Below are 27,853 nucleotides of genomic sequence, written 5' to 3'. Positions count from 1 at the left end.
GCTCGCTCATTATGCAAAAGCCCTCAACCCTGAAGCGGAGACCAAAATAGAGCCAGGGAGGAGAAAGCTCCCGTGCCATTAGGAGCATGTGAAATGCGTTCATATATAGTTCTCTCCTCTTTGTTTTACTTTTTTAAACACGTGTTGCACTTTTTTTTTTTAGATTTTTATTTCCCGGCCGCTCGAGCCCAAAAAAGAATGTGATACAAAAAAGATGTCTGAATATTCCGCATCATTTAGCATCAAGCCACAAATGTACAAAGGAGAAAGACTGAAAGATGCAGAGACTTTGATTTTAAAAGTAAAATAAATAATTTATTTAATATTGGACATGAGCACGTGTGTAGCGGTAAAACCTCCCGTCGTTCACTGATTGTCACGCTCTCTTCCTGCCTTCGACCTCACTGCCAGTATTTGCTGCCGGCTACAGGTTTACAGCTGCATCTGGGCCTTCGCTAACGTGATTATCACGATTTGATTGGACCTCATTAGGTTCATTTAATGTTGGTGCATGTAAGAACTACTCCAAACATCAGCAGGTCCTGCTGTACTGCACTGTGCGGAATAGTCCTTTAAAGCTGTGACGCTCTTATAGACAGAGGCAAAGTGCCGGGCTGGTTACAAAAAGCTAATTAGATAAAATCTTCTGTTCAGGCACAAACTTAGAAACTTCCTCTTCGGTTCCTCACTCTGCTCTGGATGTGACTACATGCAGTAGATGCTGAAAGGCTACAGACTCCACGAGGAACGTGCTCTTCACAGTTTAGGTACGATAGATCCATCAGAGGCAGCGTGAGCGTGGAATCGGATGATTGACAACAGAATCAGGGTCATCAGCAAAATAACATCACAATCGAGTCGCAGCGCAATAAAAACAACTTCCTGCTTATTTAACCTTAAATAGAGTTGTTTATTCTCGTACCGCTTTTGCCTATTTAGCTTCTTCCTGCTTCTCGGGCCTGTGAAACTAAAACAAGTGTAGCGTCGCGGGACACACACGTACATGTAGCACGCACTTAGGAACTGGCATGAATAAAATATAGCAACAAAAATAACATCTTCTATAAAACATTGAAACACTTTCATGAGACGCCGTGAACGTACATTATGTACACGATTCCAGAGCTTCAAGCACAGAGGCTGAAATGTGGACCTCTATTATGGCACGTACTGTACGATCAGGTGCTGTGTGTGTGCGTGTGCGTGTGTGTGTGTGTGTGTGTGTGTGTGTGTGTGACCTTTGACGCAGGGTACCACATCTGTGCACATCTGGACACAGGACAACGTCATAGTACCCTTTGGTTTGGATGAGGTTTGGAAGAAGTCTACACCTCTGTGATCATCATCACCGTCCCACAGTCTGTAGCTACGACGGCCTCCATGCTGGTGGAACGCTCGTCCACGTCCTTTGTCCCGGTCTCCGGCTTAGCAGCTCCGGGAAGTGGCTCGGGTCGAGAGCATCCACGACGTCAGAGTTCTCCAAGAAGCAGTCGTGTCAGGTAAAAAGAGTCAGTCCCGTCTCCACCTCCGTCAGCTGTTTATCTGCAGCGCCGTATCTCCGTCCTGGGCCGAGCTGTGGGCAAAGCCGTCGATTCCCTGCCCCCACCTCCTACTGCGCGCCCGAGCTGCCGTCGCCCTTTAGCTCCGCGCCGCTCCGGCTCACGCGTACGTCTCCCCCGACTTCAGCGCCACCAGTTCCGGGTCCTCGGTGTTGCGTCCGTTCAAGTGTTCACTGTTGCAGTCGTGGTGGTACATGAAGGCGGGCACCTCGGTGATGGAGGTGGCCGTGTAGGACGTGGAGCGCATTGAGCAGTGGTCCTTGCGCCTCTGACCCAACTGGGTCTTATACTGCATCCACTGTCTCTTCAGAGCCGCCTGCACCTGGAAGTCACACACCAAAGAGACAGGTCATTGTAATAAGTTTGGTCTAAATAATCCCTCTAATGCCTTTTGTCTGTTCTATTCTTCTATTTAGCCTCCAGAGACATTCATTCAAATATATTTAGCTTGTTTTATCTGCAGCCTATGAGGAACGTGGATGATAGTCATGCACAGATGCTTCTCAGTGTTTGTAGCGTGAAACGGGCTCAGCTGTGGACTTCCCTGGTCCTGGAGGTCGAGTCCTGGTGGGGGTGGAACAGGTGCTCTCAGCCAATCGGGTTCGTATCAGTAAACGTCGCAATAATCGCGTGAAGCAAATAATCCCTCCAGTAACGTGATCAGCAGTCATGCTGCTATTTAAAGTCCTTGGAATTCAGCCACGTACAGTAAATCTAGCAGCCATTGGGGCATTCATGCAGTATTTACCATACATCCATCACATACTGAGTATTACCTGAAAATGGAGTGTTTAAATAATTCAGTTCTGTCCAACCAATGGTTCAAGTATAAAATGCCAATTACTGTGGAGAAATGAGTCGTCGCTTATCAGGAATGCGGCAGAAACTCGACCGGTTTGTCTAAAAACAGAAACCAGAGCTGCGTTCCTCCACTAGTGCCGTGTTAATTCTTTCCTTATGCAACGCTCTAATACTAGTGTAATTACTGTGAATATATTAACACACAGCGATCTAATGATACAAATTATGACACTAATTGTTATAATGAGACAAAAGAGCAGCCGGGCTTACAGCTCCGACACAGGACGCTTTGCTTGATGTCACAAATACAGCACGAAAGCTGTTTGTCTCACTGACCAGGCCTCACAATGGGGCCATTGAAGGGACAAGACAGGTCTGTGCTGTTTGGCTAGCAGATAAAAAACAGACTTGAACCCGGCCCCACAAACCCATGTCCTGATTAGAGGAGCTCAATTAGTGGTGATGTGCTGGGAGCCCCGGGCGGCGCTTTGTGCCTGACGACCCCGCGTGACCCCCAAAGCGCGGGGTTAACCGCGAGGCACATGCGCCGCCCGCGTCCGAGGCGCCGCGCGGGATCCGGGACGTGCCGACTCGCCGGAGCTCCTCCCGCCTGGACGCCGGGCGCTCCCCGCATTCCAGAAGGAGCGAGTTTGAACCGACGAGGGAGAACCCGTCTCCAGCTGGACTTGGAAGCGACGCGGTCGTTTATAAAGGCTTCACCTGACGTGACCCCTGAGCCTTTCCTGCTCAGACGAGCGCTAGGATCTGTAACAGCTGGACTAAAGAATGACCAATCAGCTGTTTGCCACAGGTTTCAGACGTCATGTTGCTCCGGCCACGCCCGACGTTCCGACTGTCTCCTTGAAGGATTTGTTTTCATGTTTCAGGGCGCACTGTTGCTCCGCTGGCAGGAGCAGCTCCTTGGACTCAGCAGGGCCCAAGCGCAGACTGGCCGTCTGCTTTCTTGTAAATGATCTCACGAGAGACGCACATCTGGACGGTGAACCGAGCCCATGTGAGCGCCTCAAAGTAGACGGTTGTGCATAAAATCAATCCAATCAGCCTCCGATCAATAACTGTTTCATTTTAAGACAAACCAGAGCTCTGGTTGTTGAGTATGTGACAGTTCCTCCTCCGGCCTGTTGGCGGCGCTGTGGGTTTATTACGGGTTGACGCTTGTACCTACGCATGTTAAGGCTTTATGTTTTCCTGAAATTAGACTCGAGGTCTCCCCTGATAATTCTGGCTTCCGGCGCTAACCCGTTAGCCGTCGGCCTTGACAGAGTCACTTACCATCTGTCCCTGGAAGCCGCGCGGCCGTTAATAAACGGTGCTTTACCGCCCTCCTGACGCCAGCCTTCAGCCGCTGCCGCTCACGGCCTCGACAGACCGTCACACGCGGAGCGTCCCTGTTAAGTTACAACCGCTTTGCTCCGACGCCAACAATAACCGCGTCTGCGCTTGACATTCACGGGTCACCTCCTAATACGCTTCCATGTCGGTGATCCTGACCTGAGAGCATATTGTTTTGCCCGATGGGAGTCTGACGAGCGAGGGAGAACCTTGTACCTTGTTGCAGACTAGAACCGGGAGAACGGTTTCATTAAACGCTCACCTCCCCGTTGAAGAAGCAGAAGATCGTGGCCACCAGTAAACCCTTAAAGCAAAGCACACACAAGTCAGATAGAGTAACGCTGCCAGTCCCAGTGTCTTCATATTGTTCAATTACGAGCTAACAGGTGGCTAAATAAAGCTAATGGAGTGTCTAAGTGGTTGTTAGATCAGATTCAGCCATGACTGCACACGCCGCTAATCACCTGGTAGTGCATGAGTATGTGCATGATGTACTCGTAGACCTCGCCCGCCAGCCGGTTCTCCGGCCTCCAGGGGAAGATGACGAACTGGATCCCCAGCAGCGGCACCAGGATGAGCGTGGCCCTCACCGCCTTCATGTACATGTTGGACTCGGCCCGGTGCGTGTCCCTCAGCTTGGTCACCAGCACGCGGATGATGTTGAGCAGGAAGAAGAGGTTCACCTGCGGGCGACAGATTCCAGAGCGATCGCAGGGGCTGACGTTTTTGTGGGTTTTCAGCTAAATTCCCGGCGAACGAGGGGTTAACGGGGGGGAGGGGCTTACGAGCAGCGCTGCCACGATGGGGCCGTGAACGGCGTAGAGCAGATGGGTCTCCACGCTCATCCAACAGCTGCGGGAGGGAAAACGTGTGGGTCAGTGCTGAGTCCAGAACACACACACACACACACACACACACACACACCAGCACATGTGTAAACGTCTCCTGTTTATTTGCAGAGCTTCTAGAACATTACTCACTTGTCATCGAAGTACTTTTTCCTCGCCACGGCGTGGATGGATGCAGGCACCAGAGGAAAGCCTGGATGGGGAAGAGACGGCGGCCGCATGAGGTCCCGAGTGAATCTGGTGAGCTTCATTTGTCATTTGTGCAACTGTAAACATGTGGTCGGGCCGGCTGGTTGTTTTCGCCATCATAGACTCACTGTTCATATGATTTATCCCTTTATAAATATCACTGTGTACGTTTGGCCACACACACACACACACACACACACACACACACACACACACACACACACACACACACACACACACACACACACACACACACAGCACTCACCCCAGCCCAGGAGGTAATACCAGTGCAGGTGCTGCTCCTCGGCGAACACGGCCACGACGATGAGCGTGTGGAGGTAGATGCCCTCGCAGAGCATCCAGAAGTAGTTGCAGCCCAGCATGTACATGTGGAAGAAGTGCACCACCTTGCAGCCCACCTGCACAGAGCATCACCCGCAGACGGACGGCATTAAACGAGCTGCATCGGTAGATCGTTAGGCCGTTTGTTCCCCTGCGGAGCTGAGACGCGTCGAGTGGACGCTGATTGCATCACTTTGTCTGGTTTCAGTCCCTATTTCGGTTTCCTCCTTATGTTTATGGCCGTCGTTACTTTGATGACACGCGTAACGTCGGGCCGCTCATTCTGTAATTGCCTCAGCACTTAAGGAAGCTCCGTGAGCCATAATTGCCCTAATGAGCACCAGACGCTGCCTTCAATGAACCTGAGACACCAGAAACAAAACACCTCTCTAACTTTTAGTCGTTCCCCGTGCCCTTGAGGCCCGTTTGGAGAGTCGCTGTTGGACTGAGCTGCAGACGTGCAGCACTTTTTGACCTAATGCATGTGGATCTGTGGTGATGTTAAAGCCCAGAGTGTGATCCAGCCACGCTCTCGTACTAAACTTTTAGCCACATGTCTCCACATGTGCGATTTTCCACTGTTACGGTCAAAACGCTTCTCACTTCGCAGCTTACTCAGGTTTTCTATTGGACAGACAGTGTTCTGGTTTACATATCAAGCTGCTACACATTTCTCATGTTTTCAACCTCCCCCCCAGTCGGACATGGGCTTCGGGGGGTCCCCCCCCCCCCCCCCCCCCCCCCCCCCCCCCCCCCCCCCCCCAAAGACTCCCCCATCGCCCACACAGAGCACAGAACCAGCTCCAAACTAGCGGTGCTCGCGCTTTTCTCTTTCTGCTTCTCCTCGAAAAGCGACGCCAATGTCATCATCTTTGTTTTGATGGGTTTAAGCGCGTTAACATGCTGCTACAGATTCAAACGCGGCCCGTTGTGACCTTTTAACTCCTGTGTTTGCATATTATAAGGTTAATTTGTGCTTTTACTAGACTTCCTAAACAGGTCATGGCAAAGCCTTTTATAGAGTTGCAATAATGGTCCAATAACAATTTGCTAAGCACTTAGTAGAAATGTTTTCCCTGTTTTGATTTGTAAAAGGAGTGGTTCTATAAAAGCAACATATGAATTTATGTGGGGTCTGTAGAGCGAGGCATTCCTCCCACACACATTCATCATGTCTACCTAAGCAGACCACTGGGTTCAAAACAATCTACATAAGGGATTCAGCGTGGCTCCAACCTCTGACAGGAGAATGTGCAATAAAACCTGTGCGTCTGTGTCAGACGCTAATTGCGAGTCCGTGGGTTCACACAGAATGGACGGTCGTGCAGGTTCTGGCGGCACTCACCGGGTTCCGGCTCACCATTTCGGGGTTGTTGACGACGGTGATGAGGTAGATGATGGTGAGCGCGGAGTTGAGGACGTAGGAGCAGAACAGGTTCTTGTGGAGGGTGATCCTTTGGCAGCTCAGGCTCCTGCGATGAGGACCAGTGGGTTTGTACCAAGCACACGGGATAACGCACACAGGGTGAAATACAGAGAAACTTTAGAGAGACTAATGGTTTATCGGCGGATGTTGAAGCGCCTGTAAAATATTAGGTAACTGATCTTTTTTTGTGGTTAGAGTAAAATCCCTGGGATCAAGGAGCTGGACGGCCTCAGAATGCTTCACTGCGCCGCTAAGTAACACAGAGTGGATCCCAGGGGTGTCCCCTCATTAGCCGCTCTGCTCGGCCACTCAGAATTAACAGCATAATAACATGCTTGACATGGAAAGGAAAACAGCTATTAGAACAGTGGAATCCACGAGGTTCACGTTGGTACTGGTTAAAAATGGTTGCATTCAAAGTCCCTGAAGTGTTTACAGCCGAAAGAAACTGTGCACCAAATATATTATTCACAATATGGCCTCCATTAAATATATCCTCCGCTATTATAGTATTTTACTGCTCATGGCCAATTTTATCCTCCTGGATTCATAGCCTTTCCAAAAATCCATAAAAAAAGGGGGAATATCAATAAATTCCCTAAAGCCAGGACAAAATAAGTTATACTGATTCAAGGCCGCAGTTCCCTTTAACACAAGAAGGCGGAGACATGAAAGGAGCCGCGGGAGCTGCCGAATGAGTACATACAAGAGGTTTTTATCTAAACAGGGCTGTCAAAACACGGACTGACTCCTCGTGGCACCGTTTCTGGGTCTGTCAGGGGTTCGGCCGTCTCTGTCCGAGCCGTTCTGCTTCTCGCTGAGTATTTTTATCCGGGATTCCTGACGGTGCCTGATGCGCGGCTGTAAATAACGGAGCGGCGCAGCTGCACCATCGCATACCGCCGTAAGCCTCACATCTGGATCTTATAACGCCCGTTCGGCGTCCAGAATTTTTAGCCTTCGGGCCATAAATTCGCTAAGTGGTGGTTAAGAGAGAGGAGAAATAAAACGGGCACGTTAACGCCGACGTGTTTGTTCCCGACTGAGCTCTTAATTTGGCGGGGCTCGGAGCTCGCGCGCGTCCCGGCGGGTCAGGGGCCTCCGCCGCGGCGCGCCCGACCCGAACAGACCCAATCAGATTTACGAGCGCGCGCGGAGCCCCTCCGCACACCGAGAATCTCCGACGGGAGCTCTCCTGGATCACAGCTGCGTTTAGGAGGTCAACGCATTAAGTTTTACAACTGCAGCAACAAGCCGCCTCGTCCAAAGACGGTTATAAACCTCCTCCTCTTGAGTTTATAAGGCTTTTGTGCAGTAAAAATAATGATGATTAAACTCCCTTGGAAAGAAAGAGAGAGATATTATTTCATCGTGTTTCTCATGTTTCACTAAAAGTTTTTTAACAAAACAATAATTCATAATAATACTTAATCAGCCTTGAGCCTCGTTGTTATATTAAACACATCTAACTGATTTTCAGCAGCGGTGTCTCAATTAATTGTGCACCTTTTCACCGTGGGATTAAGCGGCACGTGTGGATGAACGACCTTAATGAGCGCTTCACTCCGGCGCGCGCGCTCCTAATGAGAGCGAAGCCCCGACGCGCTCCACGGGCCCCACGGCTCTGCATCCTAAACACCCACCGAGCAAATGTCCCGCGCGAGGAGAGCGGGTCGGCGTGAAATTACCGACGGCCGGCGTGCGCGTGGATCCCAGTGGGAGGTAGCGGAGGGGTTTAACGCTGTACTTTCACCGCCGGGAGCCGCCGTGAGTAATGGCTCGCCTGGAGGAAACCCGGCGCTATCTGTGCAGCCGTCAGATCTGCCCGCGATATCGCGCGATGTGACGAGATGCTGGAGTCCTCGAGGGGGAAAAACTACCGATGATTAATTGTGACTGCATTACGACAAACGGCGTCTTCCGTTTTCCCCACACAACAATCAGCGTGGTGGGTTTAGCTCAGAGCGCGCGCGCGGGGGACGGAGGGATCTGATTGGCGTCTCCTGGTTGTTTTTACCTGAAGTAGAAGAGGATGGCCAGAGAGATGAGCAGGGAGGCTATGGATAAAGCGTGTCCAACGATCGTGATGTAAAACAGGGTGAAGGCGGACTGGAAACAAACAAACAAACAAACAAACAAACAAACAAACAAACAAACAAGGCAGAAAAAACACGTTTAGTATGCAACACACATCATAATGTCACCTTCTTGCTTTGGTGAGATCTGAGTCTGAACCTTCATTTCCCTCTCATGGTCTCCACGGCGACCAAAAACCGCCTCTGTCTCTGGACCAGCCTCCTGTGGGGAAGTTGTGTCTACAGCTTGTAAATATTTGTCCCCGGTGGGACGACGGAGCCGCGTGGTTGCTCCTGTAGATTTCTACTCGCAATATATAAGCTGCCACATCATCCAAATGGAAACGGAAAACTGAACTTATTATTATTATTATTATTATTATTATTATTATTATTATAATCGTTAAAGAACCAAAGCGCAAGCATGAATCTAGACTTCATCACGGCCATCACGCCTGAGGAGCAGATCCTGGGTCAGATGATATGATTTAGACCACGCGTGACTCGGCCCGTTTGCGTTACCTGTTGTAAATAACCCGTGCAGGAGACGATCGTGTCTTGGCAGCGAAATGCCCTGATGATAATAGTGTCTGGCGGATTATTATTTATGACAACAACGTCAGAACTGCGTATTTACAGTTTCCACTGTTTCTCCGCATTAAATCCTCCAGGACTCCAGGCAACAAAATAAAAGATTACGCTGACCCGCTGCGCTGCGGTCGCCGTGCACTATTTCTCTTATAGCGTGAATAAATTACCTTCAGCTTGGCCTTGGTGTTCTCATTGCAGAGTGAGTAGTTGGACCATGTCCTGTTGGTATCTGGGTGGCGAAACCATTGACCATCCTCTCCACAGTACTTCGTGGCCTTTTCTGCAAGTAACAATTAAGCAGTAAATATCTGCAACAAACAGCTTCTTCGGCTCCATAATGTCCATATTTTAGTTTCCACTGGTCTCAGTAAATGTCTCATGGCTCAACCTTAGCCCTGAATATGGAGGTTACAGTATATGGCTCACCTGTGGGGTCGAAGTCCAAAAAGTAATTGGGGCAGTTCTGGGAGGTGTAGGTTCCCGCAGGCGTGTCGTCCCAGCACAACCAGCCGTCCCAGTTACGGCTGCAGTACAGACCTGTGGGCCCAGCGGGGGACGCCGTTAGCATTCAAGCGCTAGCGAAGCGACCATTCCACTAAGCCTGAGCCCCACCTGACTTGTTGTAAGGCCGCTCTCGGTTCATTTTCTCGAAGCACTTGTACTGGTTCTCCAGAATCTTCTTGCGCTGGTCCGGATCAACGGCGGGGCTGACGGTGGCCTCGTCGAAGGGCTGGACCTCGGGTTCTCCCGCGAGCTGGGCCGCTGCCTTCAGTTGGGCGAGCCACGCGGCCACGGCGGCGCAGCATGAAGGAGGACGCACCCAAATGCACACAAATACATGCTGTCATTAGCAGAGATATTGAGTCTGGTAATTACAGAAGGGGCCATGTGTTAGAGTCGTCACCCTGAGCTTCTCCTTAAGGTTGACGACACACAGTGTGTAATTGCTCCAAGTCCGGTTGGACTCCGGGTGTCGGAACCACTGCCCGTCCTCGCCGCAGTACTTCGTTGCCTTTTCTGAAGTCAAGGGAGGGCGGGAGGCGAATTCAGCGACGGCGTGAAATCCCGTGACGTCTCGCCGCACACCTGCGATGTCAAAGTCCACGAAATAATCGGGGCAGTTCTGGGAGGCGTGCGTTCCCGCCGGAGTGTCGTCCCAGCACAACCAGCCGTCCCAGTTACGGCTGCAGAACGGACCTGTCGCAGCGAGAGGACCCGGAAAGAGGGGTCAGAACAGAACGCAGGACTGAGCTACGCGGCAGGAAGCCTCGGCACCTGGGTTCTTATGAGCCGGCTCCTGCTTCATTCTCTCCAGGCATCTCCTCTGGTTCTCCAGGATCATCCTTTTCACAGCAGAACCGCGGCCTGCGTTGGTCCGCGCAGCCTCTTCGGCAGCATCCCTTAGGAAGCGTTGGTCGTCCTTCTGTGCAAAAAAGCAAAAAGAAAAAGAAAAACGCAATGCTTCATGCAGCCGTTGCGGAGGAAACCAATGCTAGAGCACCAGTGTCAGATTCCAAATACCTCTAATTTGTCTTTTAAAGCCGGCTGACAGGAGGACCCGGTCTGAACCCAGTTCCCCAATTCATCACAGTATCTGGTCACCTTTTCTGTACAGGAGAAACACAACAGCACCATCCATCACTGGGGATCCTGAAAGCTTCACACACCGCGTCCACTTACTCAGAGATGCTTGAGGAATCACCTGGATCCGTCGTACCGTACGCTGGTATCGTCCAAACGCACCAGTCTGACCCTAAATCGTCGCATCACGGAGCAACTGCGACTCGTTGAGCTTGGCGCACAACATCAAATGTTCTGTCGAATAGAAAATTCTTCGCCGGAGCAGGTTTCTGGCAAATTCCCAAGTATCCAGCCCGAAACCACATGCGGGCCGGGCCGGATCGGACCGCTCCTGACGGCGGCTGCAGCCGCCTCCAGGCGTCTCCGACAGCTCATCAACTGTGCGACAGGCGCTTCCAACCGTACGTCTCCCCCCGAAGCCTCACATCAGCTGCGTCAACATGAGGAGCCATGAGGGGACTGTAAACATCACCGGCATCTCCTTCTCTCACGCAAACGCCTTCTCATTCATGTCTGTGTGTGTGATAAATGTGGAGGCCGGCGTAGTTTGATGTCACAGACATCACCTGTCATCCATGGGCGCAAACGTACGTGATCTGGACGTTTGCCCCACAAATACAAAAGAAAATCCCAGACTCCACGGCAGCGAATGCAGCCACTATTGTAAAGTCACATCTACTTACTGCTCAACATAAATCATACTTTCTTAGGACGTGATGCATGAAATGCAATTACGCCGCGCGCTCCGGTCGGGCGCGCTTACATCAAGGAGGAAGCATCAGACGGGTTAAATGTGGTGCGGGAGCTGAGCCCACACGGACGAGAGCTGAACCCAGGTACGGAGGAGACGGAGGCCGGGCTTTGGCTGCAGATGGTGCATCGGGAGCGCTGTAAAAGCACCTGCGTGCGTGCAAACGGTCGGAGACGGAGCCAGCGACGGTGGAGCGTGACTGGACCCGCTGATGCACGTTTGCCCCACTCGCATCCGGCATCAACTACATAAATCAATCCCATTGGATGTGAAATGTAACGTGATGCTGCTAAATGACCTGTGTTGCTGTGTGCAGATTGCCTAATAACGACCTACGAGGGGAAGCGCTCCCAGATTCCCGTCACTCCGGCGGATGAAGTGTGAAGTGTGAAGCTCTTACCGTTCGGGGCCAGGTCAGGGCGATCTGGGCAGCTTCGCGTTACAGACGTCCCAGCTGGCGTCTCGTCCCAGCACAACAGGCCGTCCCACGTGTGGCCGCAGAACACGCCTCCGGGGAACAGCGAGGAAAAGAGTGTCAACAACGCCGAGGCCGATCATGGCCTCTTCACTCGGGTCGAACAACAGCGTCAGGCTCCCGGAAGGTAATGGCTGGGACATTAAGCAGCTGTTAAAGTGCCTCGGGCTTCTCACCGGTTCTGTTCTCTCTGCGGTCTCCTCTGGACATCTCATGACATTTGTATTGACCCTGACTCGGCGCCTCCGTCACGCCGAGTCCGGCCTCGGCGCCCGCCGCCATCGCCGCCGTCGCCCACTGTGGAGACAGCACAATGGAGGCGCAGAGGACGCTCATGTAGTGACGCCAGACGAGTCAATGCAGAGAGAAAAGCACAGAATATCATTTTATGGAGCATCTTTAGCTTGATGGGGATTTGAGGTTTTCCCTCCATTTTGAAATTCAACGTATTCCGGAGCGTTTGGAAGCTCAAAAGAAGAACTTAAGCAGCTTGTGTTCTCCCAGTGAATCTTATCTGCACGCTGTGGTTTGCATGTGGAGGTGCTGTAGCGTTGAAACTGAAGAGGGCTGCAGAAATGCCGATTGTGTTAATGCTCCTCGCCAGGGGATCAGGAGCCTGCTCCGCTCGGTCTAAGCCAGTCAGTGTCAGGAGGGACTTTTATTCTGAAATCCCACCATCCGTGCGAGAAGCCGCCGCTGCAGTGCATCCAGACGCTCCCCTTACCTGCGTGGTGACAATCGAAGCGACGACGTCCCATGTAGCAGTTTAGCAGCCGTACATATGATGTCACTCCAAGCAACGAAGTAAATGACGTCATACATACAACCACCAGGCCACCACCACTGTCAGCGGGCGGCGTCGCGTCCCTGAGCTTACGCACTGTGCGCCGCTTTCATTAGCATTTTGTGACCCTGTGCAAAATGACAAAGTCACAGGATCAGCAGGAACTGCACGATCCTACAGTTACAGGAAGGATGTGTCTGCATCTGTAATGCAGAAACATCTGCATTACACCCATCTCACACATTGCTGTAAACAGTCCAGGTCTGCAATGAACACGCTGAGGTCATTATAAATTAGTAATCACAAGGTGAATGAAAATCAGTTTTGATGCTGATGAAAGGAAACCACTGGACCACAACTATCAGATGAAACTGTAATCCTATCTTTGAACGCATACAGCGCAGCATGCATACTGAACAGGAAGTCAGGACCTTCAAATATTTACCTCGCAGAAATCCCGGGACTAAAAAAGCGAGCGCTTACCACTGGGAGAGCCAGGAGGATCCAGAGGGAGCCCGTCGGCCTCATATCTTCCCCTCGCAGGAGCGTCTCTGGAGGAGAGGACGGGAAAACAAGTTGTCTGGCGTGAAAGTGACTGGCTGAGCAAACGGGACTGTTTCGAATCAGGACCGGGGCCTCTCGGGAGGAGAACGCGCGAAACGCGGAAAACGACGCGCAGAAGCGCTGCAGCGGCGACGGACGCGGCCGAGGACGGGCCCTCGGCCGCCTCTCGAGCCGCCGCTCGTGCGTTTCGGATCAGGACCCACTTCGCGGCTCTTTGCTCTCGGCGGCCGGGGGTCCCTGATTGCACTCGCTGTGAGTCAGTGTGGAGGCTGAGGGGTCGGTGTTTGCTCTGGCTTCGGGACGCACACTGATGGTAGCCTACTTAGCAGGCGCATGACAAATAAACCTGGAGCTGTCTGTGCCGATGATTTAAGGGCGAGCAGAGACCCCTCCGACATCCATCACTCTGTGTTTTGATGCTCTTTTCAGACCATGAATTGTGAGGATGTTCTGTCTCTGTATTTGGTTAAAACACACTGTTAAGACTTCATTAACCGGTTAATATTGCATATGATTAGACTATAAAAGCATTTATTACCAGACACAGATCCCTGTGCATCTCAGTCCATCACTAAAACATGTACCAAATGCACAATTTATGTCTGTGATGCCCGATTTGGCCGTTTCCTCCAACTCGGGCCCCGAGGCTGTGAAGACGTGGCGCTCTTTATACAACGATTCCCTTCTAATTCACCTCTCAGCGCTCTGTGCATCTCCAAAGCGAGGCCCCGCAGCGCTTCACGGGCCATTAGGGCCGACGCGATGCGACGTGTGAGGCGTGTGCACGCGAGGCCACCCATGGAGGAGACAAAGGGAGGCACTCAGCAAAGTGACGCCCGATGCTTCCCAGGAATATTTAGCCGTTCAGCTACTGTGGATGAAACCAACCATCGTCCCTTCAAAGGGGCTCCACCTTAACTGTAATTACTATTTGGCTCCTCACCACTTAGATAATAAAGCCACATTAGTATCCAAGCGGTGACTGTGAGTAAAAGTCAATGAAGCTCCGAAAACAGCTTCAGTCTCGGGTTTTTGGGCCTTGAACTGAACCTGGAAACCTCGTTTTATCTCCAGCTCTCCCGCTGATCCCTCCCCTTGTGACTACGTTACATAACGCAGCGGCGGACGGAGCCGCCTCGCTCCCATTCGCAGCGGGTCGATCCGCCCTCGCCGACTTCCCGGCGCTCAGTGTGACGTGAGGCCGCCGCGGATCGCGGAGCGGCGTACGATTCCAGGCCGGGATCCAATCAGCGACGCGGCGACGTCGCTGCTGAGTGATCTAAGGATATCTTGTCCAATTAAGAGAAAAAGTTCCCACAATGCATTTGCTTCCTCACCAAAACCCCACTTTTCCGTCATTCTCATTCGGTCTGTGACCTTTTGTTGCCGCTTTAATCTATTCGCCCCTCTCACCTCGTGTCTCTCTGTCTCCTCCATCCCCTCTACTTTAAAGGTGCTGCTTTTCTTCCTGCTCCGCTGCGTCTTTCTCCTCTTTTCTGGATCCATTTTTAACGCTCTTCTAAGTCTCCAAGTCTCCAGATTCATCAGCTACAGTAGCACATTCTTTAAACATTAAACAGGTTCCCACTCACGTCACATTATATTTTCAGCTCGTCTGTCACAGCCCCAACGCGATTCTCCTGAATCTGTGACTAAGACCCGTTAGCCAAGACAGAAGAAGATACTGACAGACTAATACGTGAGAAAATAGGAATTAAATACTAATGTTTGAATAGAAGAGTAACCAGCTGTGAACACAATAAGTTGATGTCCGAACACAGATTCTTTGCTGGATCCTTCCTTAGAGCAGCTATTTTTAATCAGGGATGTGTTTGCGGCAACTAGAGCGCCGTGATGAAGGCAGGAATGATGATTTGGGAGAAAAATGCATTTACATATTTGTATTGTGTGAAGGAAAATGTGCAAAGACGACATTTCAGGGTATTTTATGGGATAACAAAATCAAATCATGTGGTGGATGGTAATAAAGCACAGTCCTCCCTCACTCCTACTACTAACCGCGATAACACGGTTTGAAATAGTGTTTGTTGAAGCTGTTTGATAAAAGTAATGGATGAGTATTTGAAATGCAGAGTTTCTCTCACTTCAGGTTGCTTTGAATATGAACTAAAGCCTGAAACAGACTATTTAAGTTGTGCTTAGATGAAAACGCTGCAGTAACAGCTGTAATGTTAAGTGAACTGGGCTTGGACTTGATGGAAGTGACTGAATGGAGGCATATTGGAGAGAAACCTCACCCCGCTGAGCGTTTTCTACATGAATGGGGCTTGAGCAAACATTGCGACGATGGCTCCGCTTCGCCTAGGCCGAATTGCAGTCGAGCGTCCGCCGACAGTGGAAGAGCACACAGATTATGACAGGGAGACTCGTCCCTGCGATGAGTAAAGGGATTAAGACGCATCACAATGCACAGCGTCTGAATGAAGTGGACAGTTCTCTCCACCAGCGGGATGTGATTCATCCTCAGCAGGTCGCTGTGTTTCTTTTAAAGGCTTCTACTATACATCGCCTTCCAGGGGTTCGTTCACAAGACTCTCCCCAGCTCTGTGTAAACGTTTGATTTATACCTGATCTCCGGCGCTACCATGACATCCCACACGCCTCTACTTTTAGTCTAGGGTTCATCCTCTGGGGCTCAGACGGCCGCGCTGCAGCTTTTATTCATCTTCTGTCTTATGTGTGTCTCCCTTCACGTACTACAAACATACATCATATGCAAATGAGAGTCAAGTGTTTGCCAGTAGACTAATGGGAGCCTTCGTTCTGTTTTCCCCTCTGCACGTTATGACAGCATGGAACAGGCTGGAGCCTCCAGAGCTCCTCAGCTTCAGCAGCTAATGACTCATCTGTGGCTGAAGGCGTGCCCGCGTCTTTTTTTTCCTCCTCTCTGCTGGGGTTTTGCCAGGTTTGGGAGCACTGTGTTGCATGTGGTGTGTTTTTGTAATTAAAGCATAGTGCGCATCCTTGGATACGCATTCAATTATCTTCCGAAGCAGCACAAATCATCTACATCTACAGCAGAACCTGTCTCGGAGCAGAGAAGGCGGAGGCTTGAAGCAGCGGCGGTGGGCGGAAGGGAGCTCATGAATACTTCAACAGCCTGAACGCTGATCACTTAGTGTAAACTACAGTACGATGAGGATGAAGCTGCCTTCACTGTCCGTCCTGCCAGGACCTGCTGCCGTTCCTGCAAACCTCTCGCATATCTCATTCCCGCTTGTCTTTCTTTCTTTTTCTCCCACTTTCTGTCCGTCTCCCAGGGCTGCAGTCACGGTGGTCCCTGCGTTCATCTGTGGAGGGACCACCGGGATTCTAAAGCCAACACATCCACCGCGTTCCCCGAGCGCTTCAGTCCAGGCTGCAGCCAAACCAACCGGCTTGCTGTCTGGCGAGCTGAGCTGTTACATTCACAGGGAAGGACGTTGTAAAAATAATTCGATATGTGCAAGAAATTTATAGTTTCAAATGCATTTTAGTTGTTGATTTACAGTTTTCAGTGTTAGTGGATGCAAACGCTAAAAACACAGGAATCCTCAAATTCTGCTCCCAACTTGATGGAATAATAACGCATGCATTTATTAAAACAGGTTCAGAAATAGTTCATTAGTTCAACTTGCGCCAAAACACGTTTATAAACTATGACTGACACTATAATTCTTCATTTTTTTCTTCATCTGCAGGTCTTCGTCCCATGAATCAAACATTTTGAGTTGTTTAAAGTTCTAAATATGTGATTCAAACTTTGGATGAAGCTCATTTCACTTCTATTTCTGGCTACTGCCAAACTGCAAACAATCACCAGCTCTGATTTCCCTGGAAGCAGCTCGTCTGCCAATCAGCACAACAACATCATCAGAGAATATCCTAATCAGATGTGTAACTGTGTCAGCCATGCAAGCGGCCCACAGTCGCTGACAAAGGACGGGGATGATCTTCATACAGATGATTCGAGGTAATGTCAGGGGGTCCCAGTGGTTCGTGCTGGCATTGTGTCTGGTCAGATGCTGTATCTGAAGCAGAACAATGGTGGGAGTTGCACTGAGGGAATGTTCAGGCTCCAGAAGCACAGGTTAAAGACGCTTCTAATCTTTGGAAGCTGTTACAGTACCATCAGACAGTCAGCTGTTCCTTTCACCTCCCGTATAGGAATCAGATGATGATCAGAACACACTAATAATGTGTAAACTGAATATCTGAAGTGCATTAATGTGCATTTCATGGAGCCCATTGTCAGCACAACTTCCAAATGTCACCACCTCGACAGGATTACCAATAAGAACCGGGCGCTGAGCTGCGCTGTCAGTTTTATTGAGGACGTCCACCCCCTCGTGTAATCCTGCCTTTCCTCCTGACGTGGTAAACAAAGCAGTTTGCTTAGCAGCCCTGGCTTTGTTCTGTCAAATGAGCAACCCCCTCCCCGACACCTTCCCACCAACTTTTTTTTTTATTTCCTGAACCGATTAGGTGTCGTTTCACGCTTCCAGCCTCACGAAGGCAGCGTAAGCGGCTTCAGGGGACGCGTGCCGCTGAGCCCAGGCTGTTTTCATGGGGATCAGAGTCCTTTCATCTGCTCACCTCACCTTTCCCCGGCCTCTTCAGGTCCTCCTGACTTTCCACTGATTGTACATCTCATCTGTCAACCAGCCGACGACATTTGTTTGTCTCGTTTCCCGAAAGCAGAGGACAGATGGTGGATGCAGAATGACCTCTGCCAGGTTCGGTTTCAGTCCTACACAGAGGGGAAAACTAGTTTGGACAATGGTGCAGCACTTGAATGCTCATCCACCAATCTGGAAGAAACTAAATAGGCCAGAATGTTAAATATTCTTTTAAACTTCATGAACTGTGAGGTATTTTTCAACATGACATTTCTTTTTTTTATTCTTCCTGCCCTGTAGTAGTAGGAAAAATGAGGCCATGGTTGCTTTATCATCATTTCTCCACCCAAAACCACAGCGGATGTTATTCCTTAACAAAACTTCACGTTCAAAGTGTTCAATCAAAATGCACCCGTAAACAGAGCGATGAGCGTACTGTATGTACTACGGGCACAATGTGGATGTGAGGTTCGTCGTGGAAGCATTAGCAAAGCGGGAGTAGAGCTACAAATCAAAGATAAAAGATAAACCCCTCCGGATCAAGGATCGCAATCAAACAGAGGATGGGTCCCAGAGGACGAGCTCAGAGACCCCGCGGTCTGAGATCCGGCTTAATCCCACTACTCAATCAAACCCAAACAAGACAGGCTCCTTCAGACGGAAAATGACCGACTGGGAGGACCGACAGCTCGACTGGGATGCGCAACGGGGGATGGAACAAACATTCACGACAATGAATTGGAGAGTATTTTAAAAAACGGCTGACAGGTAAAATCGGACTCAGCAAAACTGAGTGAGACATTGGAGGATAAGAGGCTCAGACTATCATCCAATAAGACATCACATGAGGACATGAACACAATGAGGCGTCTCATTTAATAGAGACACAGCAGATCTGTCAGCAGCCTTTTGCATAAGCGCTCCCGTCATAGGAAAATCCATGCAGACGCAGTTAACAAATCTGACAAGCGTTTAACTAAACTAACACAGAGAACAGGCCGGCACAGTGTAAATCTCTCCATTACCGACGCGCTGTTATTGACATTCTGTGCACGGGAACAGCCTCAGCTGAAAACGAGCCGAGAGCGGCGCAAACCCAGGCGAGCGCGCGAAGGCCGTGATCCGCGCACCTCCAGCTGAACAACGCTGCAGGACAGATCAGAACCGCACTACACGCAAGCGTGCAGCCACAAAGGGAGCAGGAAGTTGATCACGCGTCTGCATCCATAATGCATCGCTACACAGCGTTACAGCCGCTTTAACAGGGCCGCATAAACAATCACGGTGTGTCTACGAGAGAGAGAGGGGGAGAGAGAGAGAGAGAGAGAGAGAGAGAGAGAGGGAGAGAGGGAGAGAGAGAGAGAGAGAGAGAGAGAGAGAGAGAGAGAGAGAGAGAGAGAGAGAGAGAGAGAGAGAGAGGAGAGAGAGAGAGAGAGGAGAGAGAGAGAGAGAGAGAGAGAGAGAGAGAGAGGAGAGAGAGAGAGAGAGAGAGAGAGAGAGAGAGGGAGAGAGAGAGAGAGAGAGAGAAAGACAGAGAGAGAGAGAGAGAGGCGCTGGCGTCTCAGCAGGGACATGTTTTTCTGTGCTCACCTCCTTATGTAGGACACTTTGTGCCGGAAAGTAAGACAGAAGTATCTTAAGTAATGAATAAGTCACATCCAAGCACAGAAATCTGTTCAAACCCACAAAGGGCATTTCAGATATAGTCAGTGGAAAAATGAATCCCTTCTCATTATAAAAGTGCTGATAAACAGCTGGTTTGAGTTTCCTTGAACCATTGTTACATATAAATGAGCTTAGTTAGTAGATAGGTTGTTGTTTTACACGAATAACTAGTCACAATCATCATTCATTTCATTCATACTGTATTGTATAATAAGTAGGGAATCGTTATATTTGCCACTGTTTGGCAAATATACTGATGTTTAATATGATTGTGTGATAGACACACACACACACACGCACACGCACACGCACACACACACACACACACACACACACACACACACACACACACACACACACACACACACACACACACACACACACACATTATTGTGCTTTCACAAGAGGCGTGAGATATTTCAGCCATAAAAAGAATGACAATCTCTTATTAAAGACGAGAGCAGATCTCTTAACTGTTCCTCCACGGTTCAGCAGAACCGACTCCAGCCACACACAGACGCCGTACCACTGTGTAAAATGACATCATTTCCCTAAATAGCAGGGTCTAATTACAGCACTGGAGATGGATAGAATGCAGATGTGCCAGTTGCTGCTATAAGAAACAATAAACATTAATAAAAGATGAATATGAAGATGAATGAACAATAGGCAGCTGTGAAACTGTATCGTCTGCATATTATTATGTTAATTAGAGGACATTCATCATTTTTGAAGTATCCTTGCTTTATTTATTTGCATTATCAACCCACTGACCGGCTCAATGTAAACTGTCACTCTCGGTCCTACAGTAAAACCACATGAATGTGGCTTTGGCAGAGCACAGATCATTGATCGCTGCTCCGATAACAAAACTCCTCTACTCCATGTGCAAACCAGGCGCTGGACTTTCCCACACTCCTCCTGGTCTGAGCGCACCGACACCCGCATCAGCCGTGGAGATGTATGAAGAGAACAGTGAGTGCCTGGGGCCCAATTGTCCAAAGACAAATCTGCTCCTTTAATAAAGATGTGTTTACCAACAATAAATGCAAGCGACTCCCATATTGGCAACAGTGACTTTGAGGGAGCGACTGCAATCCAGAAAGAAAAGAATCAGTCACGCTGCTTGAGGACATTTTGTCTGGCATGTACAGTACAGCACGGCATCCGCCAAAGACTTAAAGAGGACCTGAAATCAGGGGAACACGTCTTCGCAGTGATGGATGCAGGAGTGTTTGAAAAAAAAAGCAGAGGCATAGTTGATTTAAAAAGAACCCCTCATTGTCATGCAACAGGCAACATATGAACAGCATCACGCAACGGCAATTAGCTCAAATGCGCTCAGCCGAACCTGACGTCATGAGATAATCATTCTTTAGTCCAGGCTCGGTTTCAATTTTCTGTCTTTGAATTTTCCTTTTCAAGACCGGTTAAATGAAGCAGAACGGTTAATAGCTCTCCGTCTCCTGGTGGATGCTTGATCTGCCCGAGCATTCATGTGGTCGATGAGTTCAAAGTGGTTTATCACAAAGCAAGTGCTTATCAGTGGGAGGCTGGAGGTAGACGGTGTGGGTGGAGAGGAAACACACGCACGCACACACACACACACACACACACACACACACACACACACACACACACACATGCTCACATATATTCACAAAGGTGAAGAGAGGCGCTGTGTCTCCCATTTCCTCTCCGTCTGATACCATTACCATTATCTGTGCCATGTTCAGGGCGACCATTTCTGGCGCAGGAAGAGTCTGGCGAGCGCAGCACACTGCAAATTGCCCCACTATTAACTAATCAGCGGACGGACGCGCACTGGTGTGTCTGATGATCTGCGCCGTTCCTGCCTCCGTCAGCCTCATAATCACCCTTCAGCTCCATCAAAATGAACCCTCAGCACCAAAGCCACAGAAAGTGCTTCCACCACGCGACTCCATGTAAAGTGATTTCACTGTAATTAAAACGTGACACACTGACTGAGAATCAAAGACTTGAATGAAAACAAATATTCATTAAAGCCTATGTCTGTTCTTCCTGATCTTCTCTACCAACATAATTAGCAGCTTCTCTACACTCCTCTCATGCTTATTAAGAAAGGATGTGTTAATTACAAAGACAACTATTAGAACATAAACTAAATAATGTTTTAGCATATTCTCACTAACAAAAAATAATATTTTAAACTATGTTTTTACAATAAGCTGTTTTAAATTAGAAAATTTCTGTTATTATGATGATACATGGTGAAGCCTTTGCCTTAGTCATGCTAGCAGTGTTCCAACCTACACAGTAATTGGCATAATTATATGATTAATCATTTAGTTGAAATTACCTAGTAATTATAATAAATTATTATAATTAGCTTATAATTTCACTTTTCATAATGTTTCTACTACTTAAATTGCAATTAAATCGTATTTTCCCCTATAACAATTGATTTGATTAATTCTATGAACTAAATACTAGTTAGTGGTTTTACATTTAGAACCACTGCTGTGGTTTAAACTGCACCAAGTACAGCTTCATTAATAACAGGTATGTTGGAAAATACTCCCAAAAATGAGAAGAGCATTTAGTTAAAAATGTAGCAGGTCATGATGTTAAATTCAGAGTAAATCACTCAGTGTGAGCGCCAACTTACTGTATGAGACATATTTATAAGGCAACAATTTAAATGTACTTATGATTTATGTCATTTTTTCTAAATGTTATTTCCAGTTAGTCAAGAACAGACAAACTGCTCTGCAAATCTAATTTTATGCTCTTTTTCCCAATGACCTGTACTGCAAGCCTCATTTCAAAATAAAATTTGTAATAAATAATAAAACACGGAGGCTACTTGAGGCTAATTTGCATAAACAGGAAAACATCCCTGTCAAGATGCACAGAGCCAGTTGAGAGTGAAGAAAGCTGGCGACAGATGGGCCGAGCCCGGGACGGCGCTGTCAAACAGGTGACTTACTGCCCAGCGCTCGCTCTCTGCCATCTGCAGAGCATAACTCACATCTTAAAGATAACCCGAGGAAAAACACCACATTCTTCCATAGTGTGTTCTCAATTATTCTGGGGGGGGGGGGTCCACTGCCTCTCAACCTTACTTAATGGCTTTTCCCAATAACTTCAATCAGTCTCTAAACAGACTTTACAGAAATAAAGGCAGCCTTCGTTCACACTGTATCAGCAAAAACAAAGCAAAGGATAAAGATTTTTTCTTTTGGCTACTGTATTTTCCCAGTCTAGATTATGTTTATCACAAAAGAACATGAAATCACAGATTCCTTTTTAAAAGTAGGAACTGAACTTCCGAGCTTTGCAAACTCCGACACACACCTGGTGTCTCACATTCTGGCTCCCAGTTGCAATTGGAGACGCGGCACACTGCAGCTGAGGGCTATGGGAAAGCAATTAAAAAAAGGATTCTGTCGCTGGACTTCAGCCCAAAGGCATTAACTGCTATTCCCCCGGCGGGCACGGTGTTCGCAGCATGCTCCGCTGGGTCGGGGAGGGAACCCGTGTCTGTAAACACGGAGGGAGGCGACCTGAGCTTGAAGAGGACGCGGGCAAACGCTACGATGGAACTCAACATTAAAGGGGGAGGAAGCACATGTCAACGGGAGCAGCAGTAAAACAGTACGTTAGAGTAGAGGGCTTCTGAGGAACCGAGCGGTTACGCTGCAAATCACTCTCGCTTTGCACAACAAGGCCCTCGAGGCCCATTGTGAAGCCCCTAAAGCCCACTGCTGATGCAGGGAAGGGCGTGTTTACCATGCTACGCGAGGAGCGGGCGGCCAGTGTCTTGCTGTGGAGATTGTAGACATCGGATCTGATACTTGTGTTCACTGATTTAAGTAGAATTCGGCCCAGCGCATCAGCAAAGAAGAGGCTACTCCGCTGTGTAATGACAGAAGATCATAGTCGTCACGGCTGTCGGTGACTCTTGTGTGATGGCGAACTGCTACTGTCTGAAAAGAAATTCAAAAAAAGACACTCGGTGTGTTTGAAAAGACCTGAGCATAGTGGCTTTTTACCTGTGTGCCACCTTTCGGTCCCAGAAGCTTGAACAGGGGCCGATTACGGCTGGTGTTGCAGACGATTCACAGTGAGCCATGATGAGGATGAGGAAGAGCTGATGTTGCATTAAGTCAGAATTACCAATGTCTCCGAAGAGAGAAAAAGTGAGATGCGTTAATTACTGCCAACAAACTGACCCCTGACGTTTTGGTTCTGAACCACAGGAGCCTTTAAACTAAAGCCTTCTGTAGCCTCCATGTTATGTCACTGCCTCCTCATGACTCCTTTGCTAATAGCTGGGCTGCACGTTGGACTCGTCACACTAACACTGAACATGTGTGACTCTTTGGTAAATGTTGCTGTTTTAGCTTCATTGAGAATAAAGCCTGGCTCTGTAGCCACCTGTTAGCATCCGTAGAGCTCACAGAATAACAGCTCATTTACCCAGAAACGCAAATGTATGAAAACAGAAATTTATAAATTACATGAAATTACATACAAAATTTTCCTGATTTTCACCTGTACAACCACTGTGTAATTTCTTTCCTCCTGAATTCAGTCATGGGCCTCTTTCTAGCTATGCTAAGCTAACGTCTACAGACGTAAACATGGTATATATCATCCAATCTAACTTTTGACAAAAGAGCAAACAATTACATTTCCCAAAATGTCAACCCATCAATTAATGACCTTTTCATGGTTTCATTGGCCCGAGAAGTCTTCAATGTGCCGCAAAATCCCAAGTTTCCGCGAATAGAAAGATCACTATACGCGCCTTTGTCTCGACAGATTGCAGGCACATGTGCATCGGTGCTGAGTGAGAGCTCCAGATCTGCAGAACTGGAGCCAAAAATATTCCAGTGCGTCACTCTAAATGTCAGCGTCTAGGAGAAAAAAGGGAAGGCCTATCGGAGTGATAATCTGCACACTTGGCTGGCGGAAGGTACGAAAGACTTAATGAGAGATCCAGTCTTTGAGTTTCTGCTCCGTAATTTACTGTCTGTAACGACAACACGAGCCTCCGTCGTTCCCGCGCCCGCGCGACTGGCTGATTGTGTCCGTCGGAGCCACAGAAAGCTATCAGGGACGTGGAGAGGGACACGCAGATACAGAAGAATGGCATCAAATGGGAGGCTGGAGAGACGACAAAGACAAGAACGCGGCCCAAACGAGAGGAGCTGGTTTGTCAGCGAAGATAAAAGGCGGCCGACGGTGAGCAAATACCACAGAGATAAAGGCCAATCACACCAAACAAGTGTGTGGTCTCCTGTTGCCGCGGACATTTGCATGCTAGCTTCGCCGTCGACGCCGTCCACGGGGACTTCCTGTGTGCGTTCAGTGGAGCCGGTGGCCCATTTGTTCGCGACGGGCCATTAGAAGACGGCCTAAGTAGCTGATGGAATTTCAGAGACCATCCTGGAGAATTGGATTTTTTTTTTAACGCAGCCGCTTTAATGAGGCTTTAATCCGGTATTTGCGCAGACAAACCGCCCCAGTAATGATTTCAGCTGCCGGTCGAGCTGTACCAGCAGGACAGATTCCCTGTCGTGCTTCCAAGTCTATATGACCCTGAGTTACACCTGTAGGAAATGATGTTAAAAAAGCTTCGCTAACGCGTCGTGACCCCAGATTGGGAACGTTCGAGCACCGAATCCCAGGCGGAAGCGGAGGGCGCGCGCGTTCCCACTGCAGCTGTGCCGCTGTCGCGTCTTGGGCGAGCGGCGCCGCCAATGGAATTGAGGTATTAGAGGGTGTCGCGGGCCGGAGGAGACGCAGGAGGAGGTTCTAATGCATGAAAACGTGAAACAGAGACACACAGACCTCTGCTACGAGGTCGTTTTACTGAGCCATCAGACATTCACTCTATTCTAGCACCACCTATTGATGCTGCTCTGCTCTGCAGTGCATTATGAGGATTGGCACCACTGGTTCCTAGAACTCTTGCTAGAACGCTGCATAGCATGTAGGCAAATAAGGACGTGGTAGTTATTTAAAAACGACACCCTCTTCCCTGGTGCGAATGTTGCAGGTGCTGTTATTTTGAAATCCCCCGTCCGACAACCCACATTTTACAAGACCGGAAACCCTAAAGGACGGAGATGGGCCCAGTTGTGCTGCACATGTTACAACACTTCACTTTAATCACATCCTGAGCTGTTTCGCCCGTTTGAACTCAGACTGTTTCCACTCAATAAATGTCTTTATCGCTTCACACAGACCCAGTCACACGCGACTGGATCTTTCACCGCTGCTCTTTTAGCATGAAATGAAGAACTGGAGTCCTGGTTCTGACTCGCTCCCGCTTACATCGCAGACTGGGTCGCATTGTACTGTATGGCTTGATCTGACGCAAGTCCAAATCGTGCGTTGCTGCTCCGGCACCAGAACCAACGTGAGCAGTTCATTGTCTGACAGCTAAAATGTCCAGATGCTCCCATTGGCTTCAGCCGGCGTGCGGTGCAGGAAGACGCTTTTCCACGCTCACAGTCCTGGACCATGATTCCAGAACCTTCGTCCAAGGAAGCGTCAGACAGCAGGTTGAGCCTCAGTTACGGAGCCGTGACTTGTTGATGAACACATCGACTCCTGTGCTCAGAGTGAAAGTACCGGTGACATTTACAGTCGGCGCATGCACCTGGGGATAAAATGATCTTGATGAATACTGAGGGCTACCAGTCTGCTGACCTTCCCTGGGTAATGCCTCTCAATTACCCGGCTCCCTGCGAGTGCGAGGCGGGAGGAGAGAGCGCCCGGCCGTTAATCCACCGCTTTCACTCAGACATAAACGAAAGTGGTCCCTTTAAACCACGTCTTCTGCTCGCGCGTCCGTATCGATGCTGAACGACCAACTTATCTCTGAGACCCAGAGAGCGGCCCGGCCCGTGCACGCGAGCCGGGCCGGGCTTCTGAGGCGCTTTCATGTCGTTCTCTGTATCACACAATATGAGCTGAGGAGCCCTCGCTCCTCGCAGCCATATCAGCGCTGAAGCCGCAAAGTCCCACATGACACGGGCTATTACTCTGAGCAGGGTTACGTAAATTCAAAGGAGCCTCCCGAAAGAAGGGTCCTGAATGAGAGGCACAAATCTCCATGAGGCGCATCCCTTCTGCTGCGTTTGTGCCACAGAGCGAACACAGTATTGGGGGCTCATTCCTCGCGGCTCTGCCGGTCTATGCTGGAACGTTCGCCCGCCTCCCGCCGCCAATCTGCTCCGATGCGTGAAGGCGGCAGAAGTGGCCCCAAAGCAGAGAGGAGGCAGCGGCGGCATCAGCTTCACGCAGTGATTAGGACAGCAAGTGGAGGAAGGCGGGACGTGTTGACCTTTAATCAGGACATACCTGGCTACTTGTTTACAGATGTGTGGGAAAAACGCATTCTGACGGCTCCACATCCGTCTCCATTCCTCTCCCTGTCACTAATGAGTGTGGGATTCATCCCTAACACACTTGTAATTGTATGATATGAGCCGCAAACCCTTCCAGCCTGGAGAAGTTGACCCAAAATGTCCACTCAAGATACAAAATACATAATATTAATTAGACGTCAGTGTTTAGCAGAGCATTAATGGGAGTTTTCCACCATTCCACATTGCTTAAATTAAAGTCACACTGCGATCATGCATTCACAGCAAACAGTGGGGACGGCGGATCCGAACCGAAATGCGTCAACAGTCACGGTCAACGCAAGCAAATCCCACAGCTGCTTCGTGAATAATGTGTGAAGAAAAAAAAAAGCCAAATTATTTTTGCAGCGGCTGAAAATATGGTCAGTATTTGCGCTTGAACCCAGTTGAAGTGGCGGAAGCCTCGGCCGGTGACTTACCTCACTTCTGCGGCTCCAGAGAATCTAACGGATGCGTAACGGGCTCTTCGTGGAACCAAGGTGTCGTCCTTTGCCCGCACACTGACTCCAAGCCGCTGCGCTCCTATTTAACGCAGCGCCCAATGGGAGGAAGGAAAGAAAAAACACACACACACACACACACACACACACAACTTTTTGTCTCCGCCGAGGTGAAACGCAATAAAAATCAATCAAACGCCGCGGCTGCCGCGGGCGTCTGACCTTTTTATGGGATTAATTCATGAGCGGCGCTGCGCCCCGGAGCCGTTACGAGCGCCCACGGCCGAATGCCCGCTAATCCAAGTGCGTCTCACAGCCGGGCGTTTACGCGGACGGAGCGCGGCGGCGGAGCTCCTCCTCGCCACC

At 49.4% G+C, this 27,853-nt stretch overlaps 1 protein-coding gene across 4 annotated transcripts; it reads right to left on the bottom strand.

Moving 5' to 3' along the window:
* Positions 1-288: 288 nt before the first annotated feature.
* calcr (calcitonin receptor) lies at positions 289-27,853 on the bottom strand. 4 transcript variants are annotated; one of them, XM_055513045.1, is made up of 20 exons: positions 27,710-27,853; positions 27,467-27,569; positions 17,941-18,089; positions 13,259-13,326; positions 12,168-12,288; positions 11,917-12,024; positions 10,706-10,791; positions 10,460-10,607; positions 10,089-10,381; positions 9,797-9,950; positions 9,611-9,721; positions 9,352-9,464; positions 8,536-8,627; positions 6,438-6,564; positions 5,016-5,169; positions 4,694-4,754; positions 4,499-4,565; positions 4,178-4,396; positions 3,976-4,017; positions 289-1,881 (listed from the first exon to the last, which is right to left on the bottom strand). In XM_055513045.1, exons 4-20 carry the CDS (start codon positions 13,301-13,303, stop codon positions 1,660-1,662), a joined length of 2,163 nt encoding a protein of 720 aa, XP_055369020.1. In that variant the 5' UTR covers positions 13,304-13,326; positions 17,941-18,089; positions 27,467-27,569; positions 27,710-27,853; the 3' UTR covers positions 289-1,659. The 4 variants fall into 4 exon arrangements, with proteins under 4 accessions (XP_055369020.1, XP_029022983.1, XP_029022986.1 ...); XM_029167150.3 differs by lacking the exon at positions 17,941-18,089; XM_029167153.3 differs by lacking the exon at positions 17,941-18,089 and having other exon boundaries at positions 10,460-10,604; positions 27,467-27,840.

The sequence above is a fragment of the Betta splendens genome, chromosome 11 (assembly GCF_900634795.4).
Source record: "Betta splendens chromosome 11, fBetSpl5.4, whole genome shotgun sequence".
NCBI classification, from domain to species: domain Eukaryota; kingdom Metazoa; phylum Chordata; class Actinopteri; order Anabantiformes; family Osphronemidae; genus Betta; species Betta splendens.
This window is presented reverse-complemented; position numbering and strand designations above follow the sequence as displayed.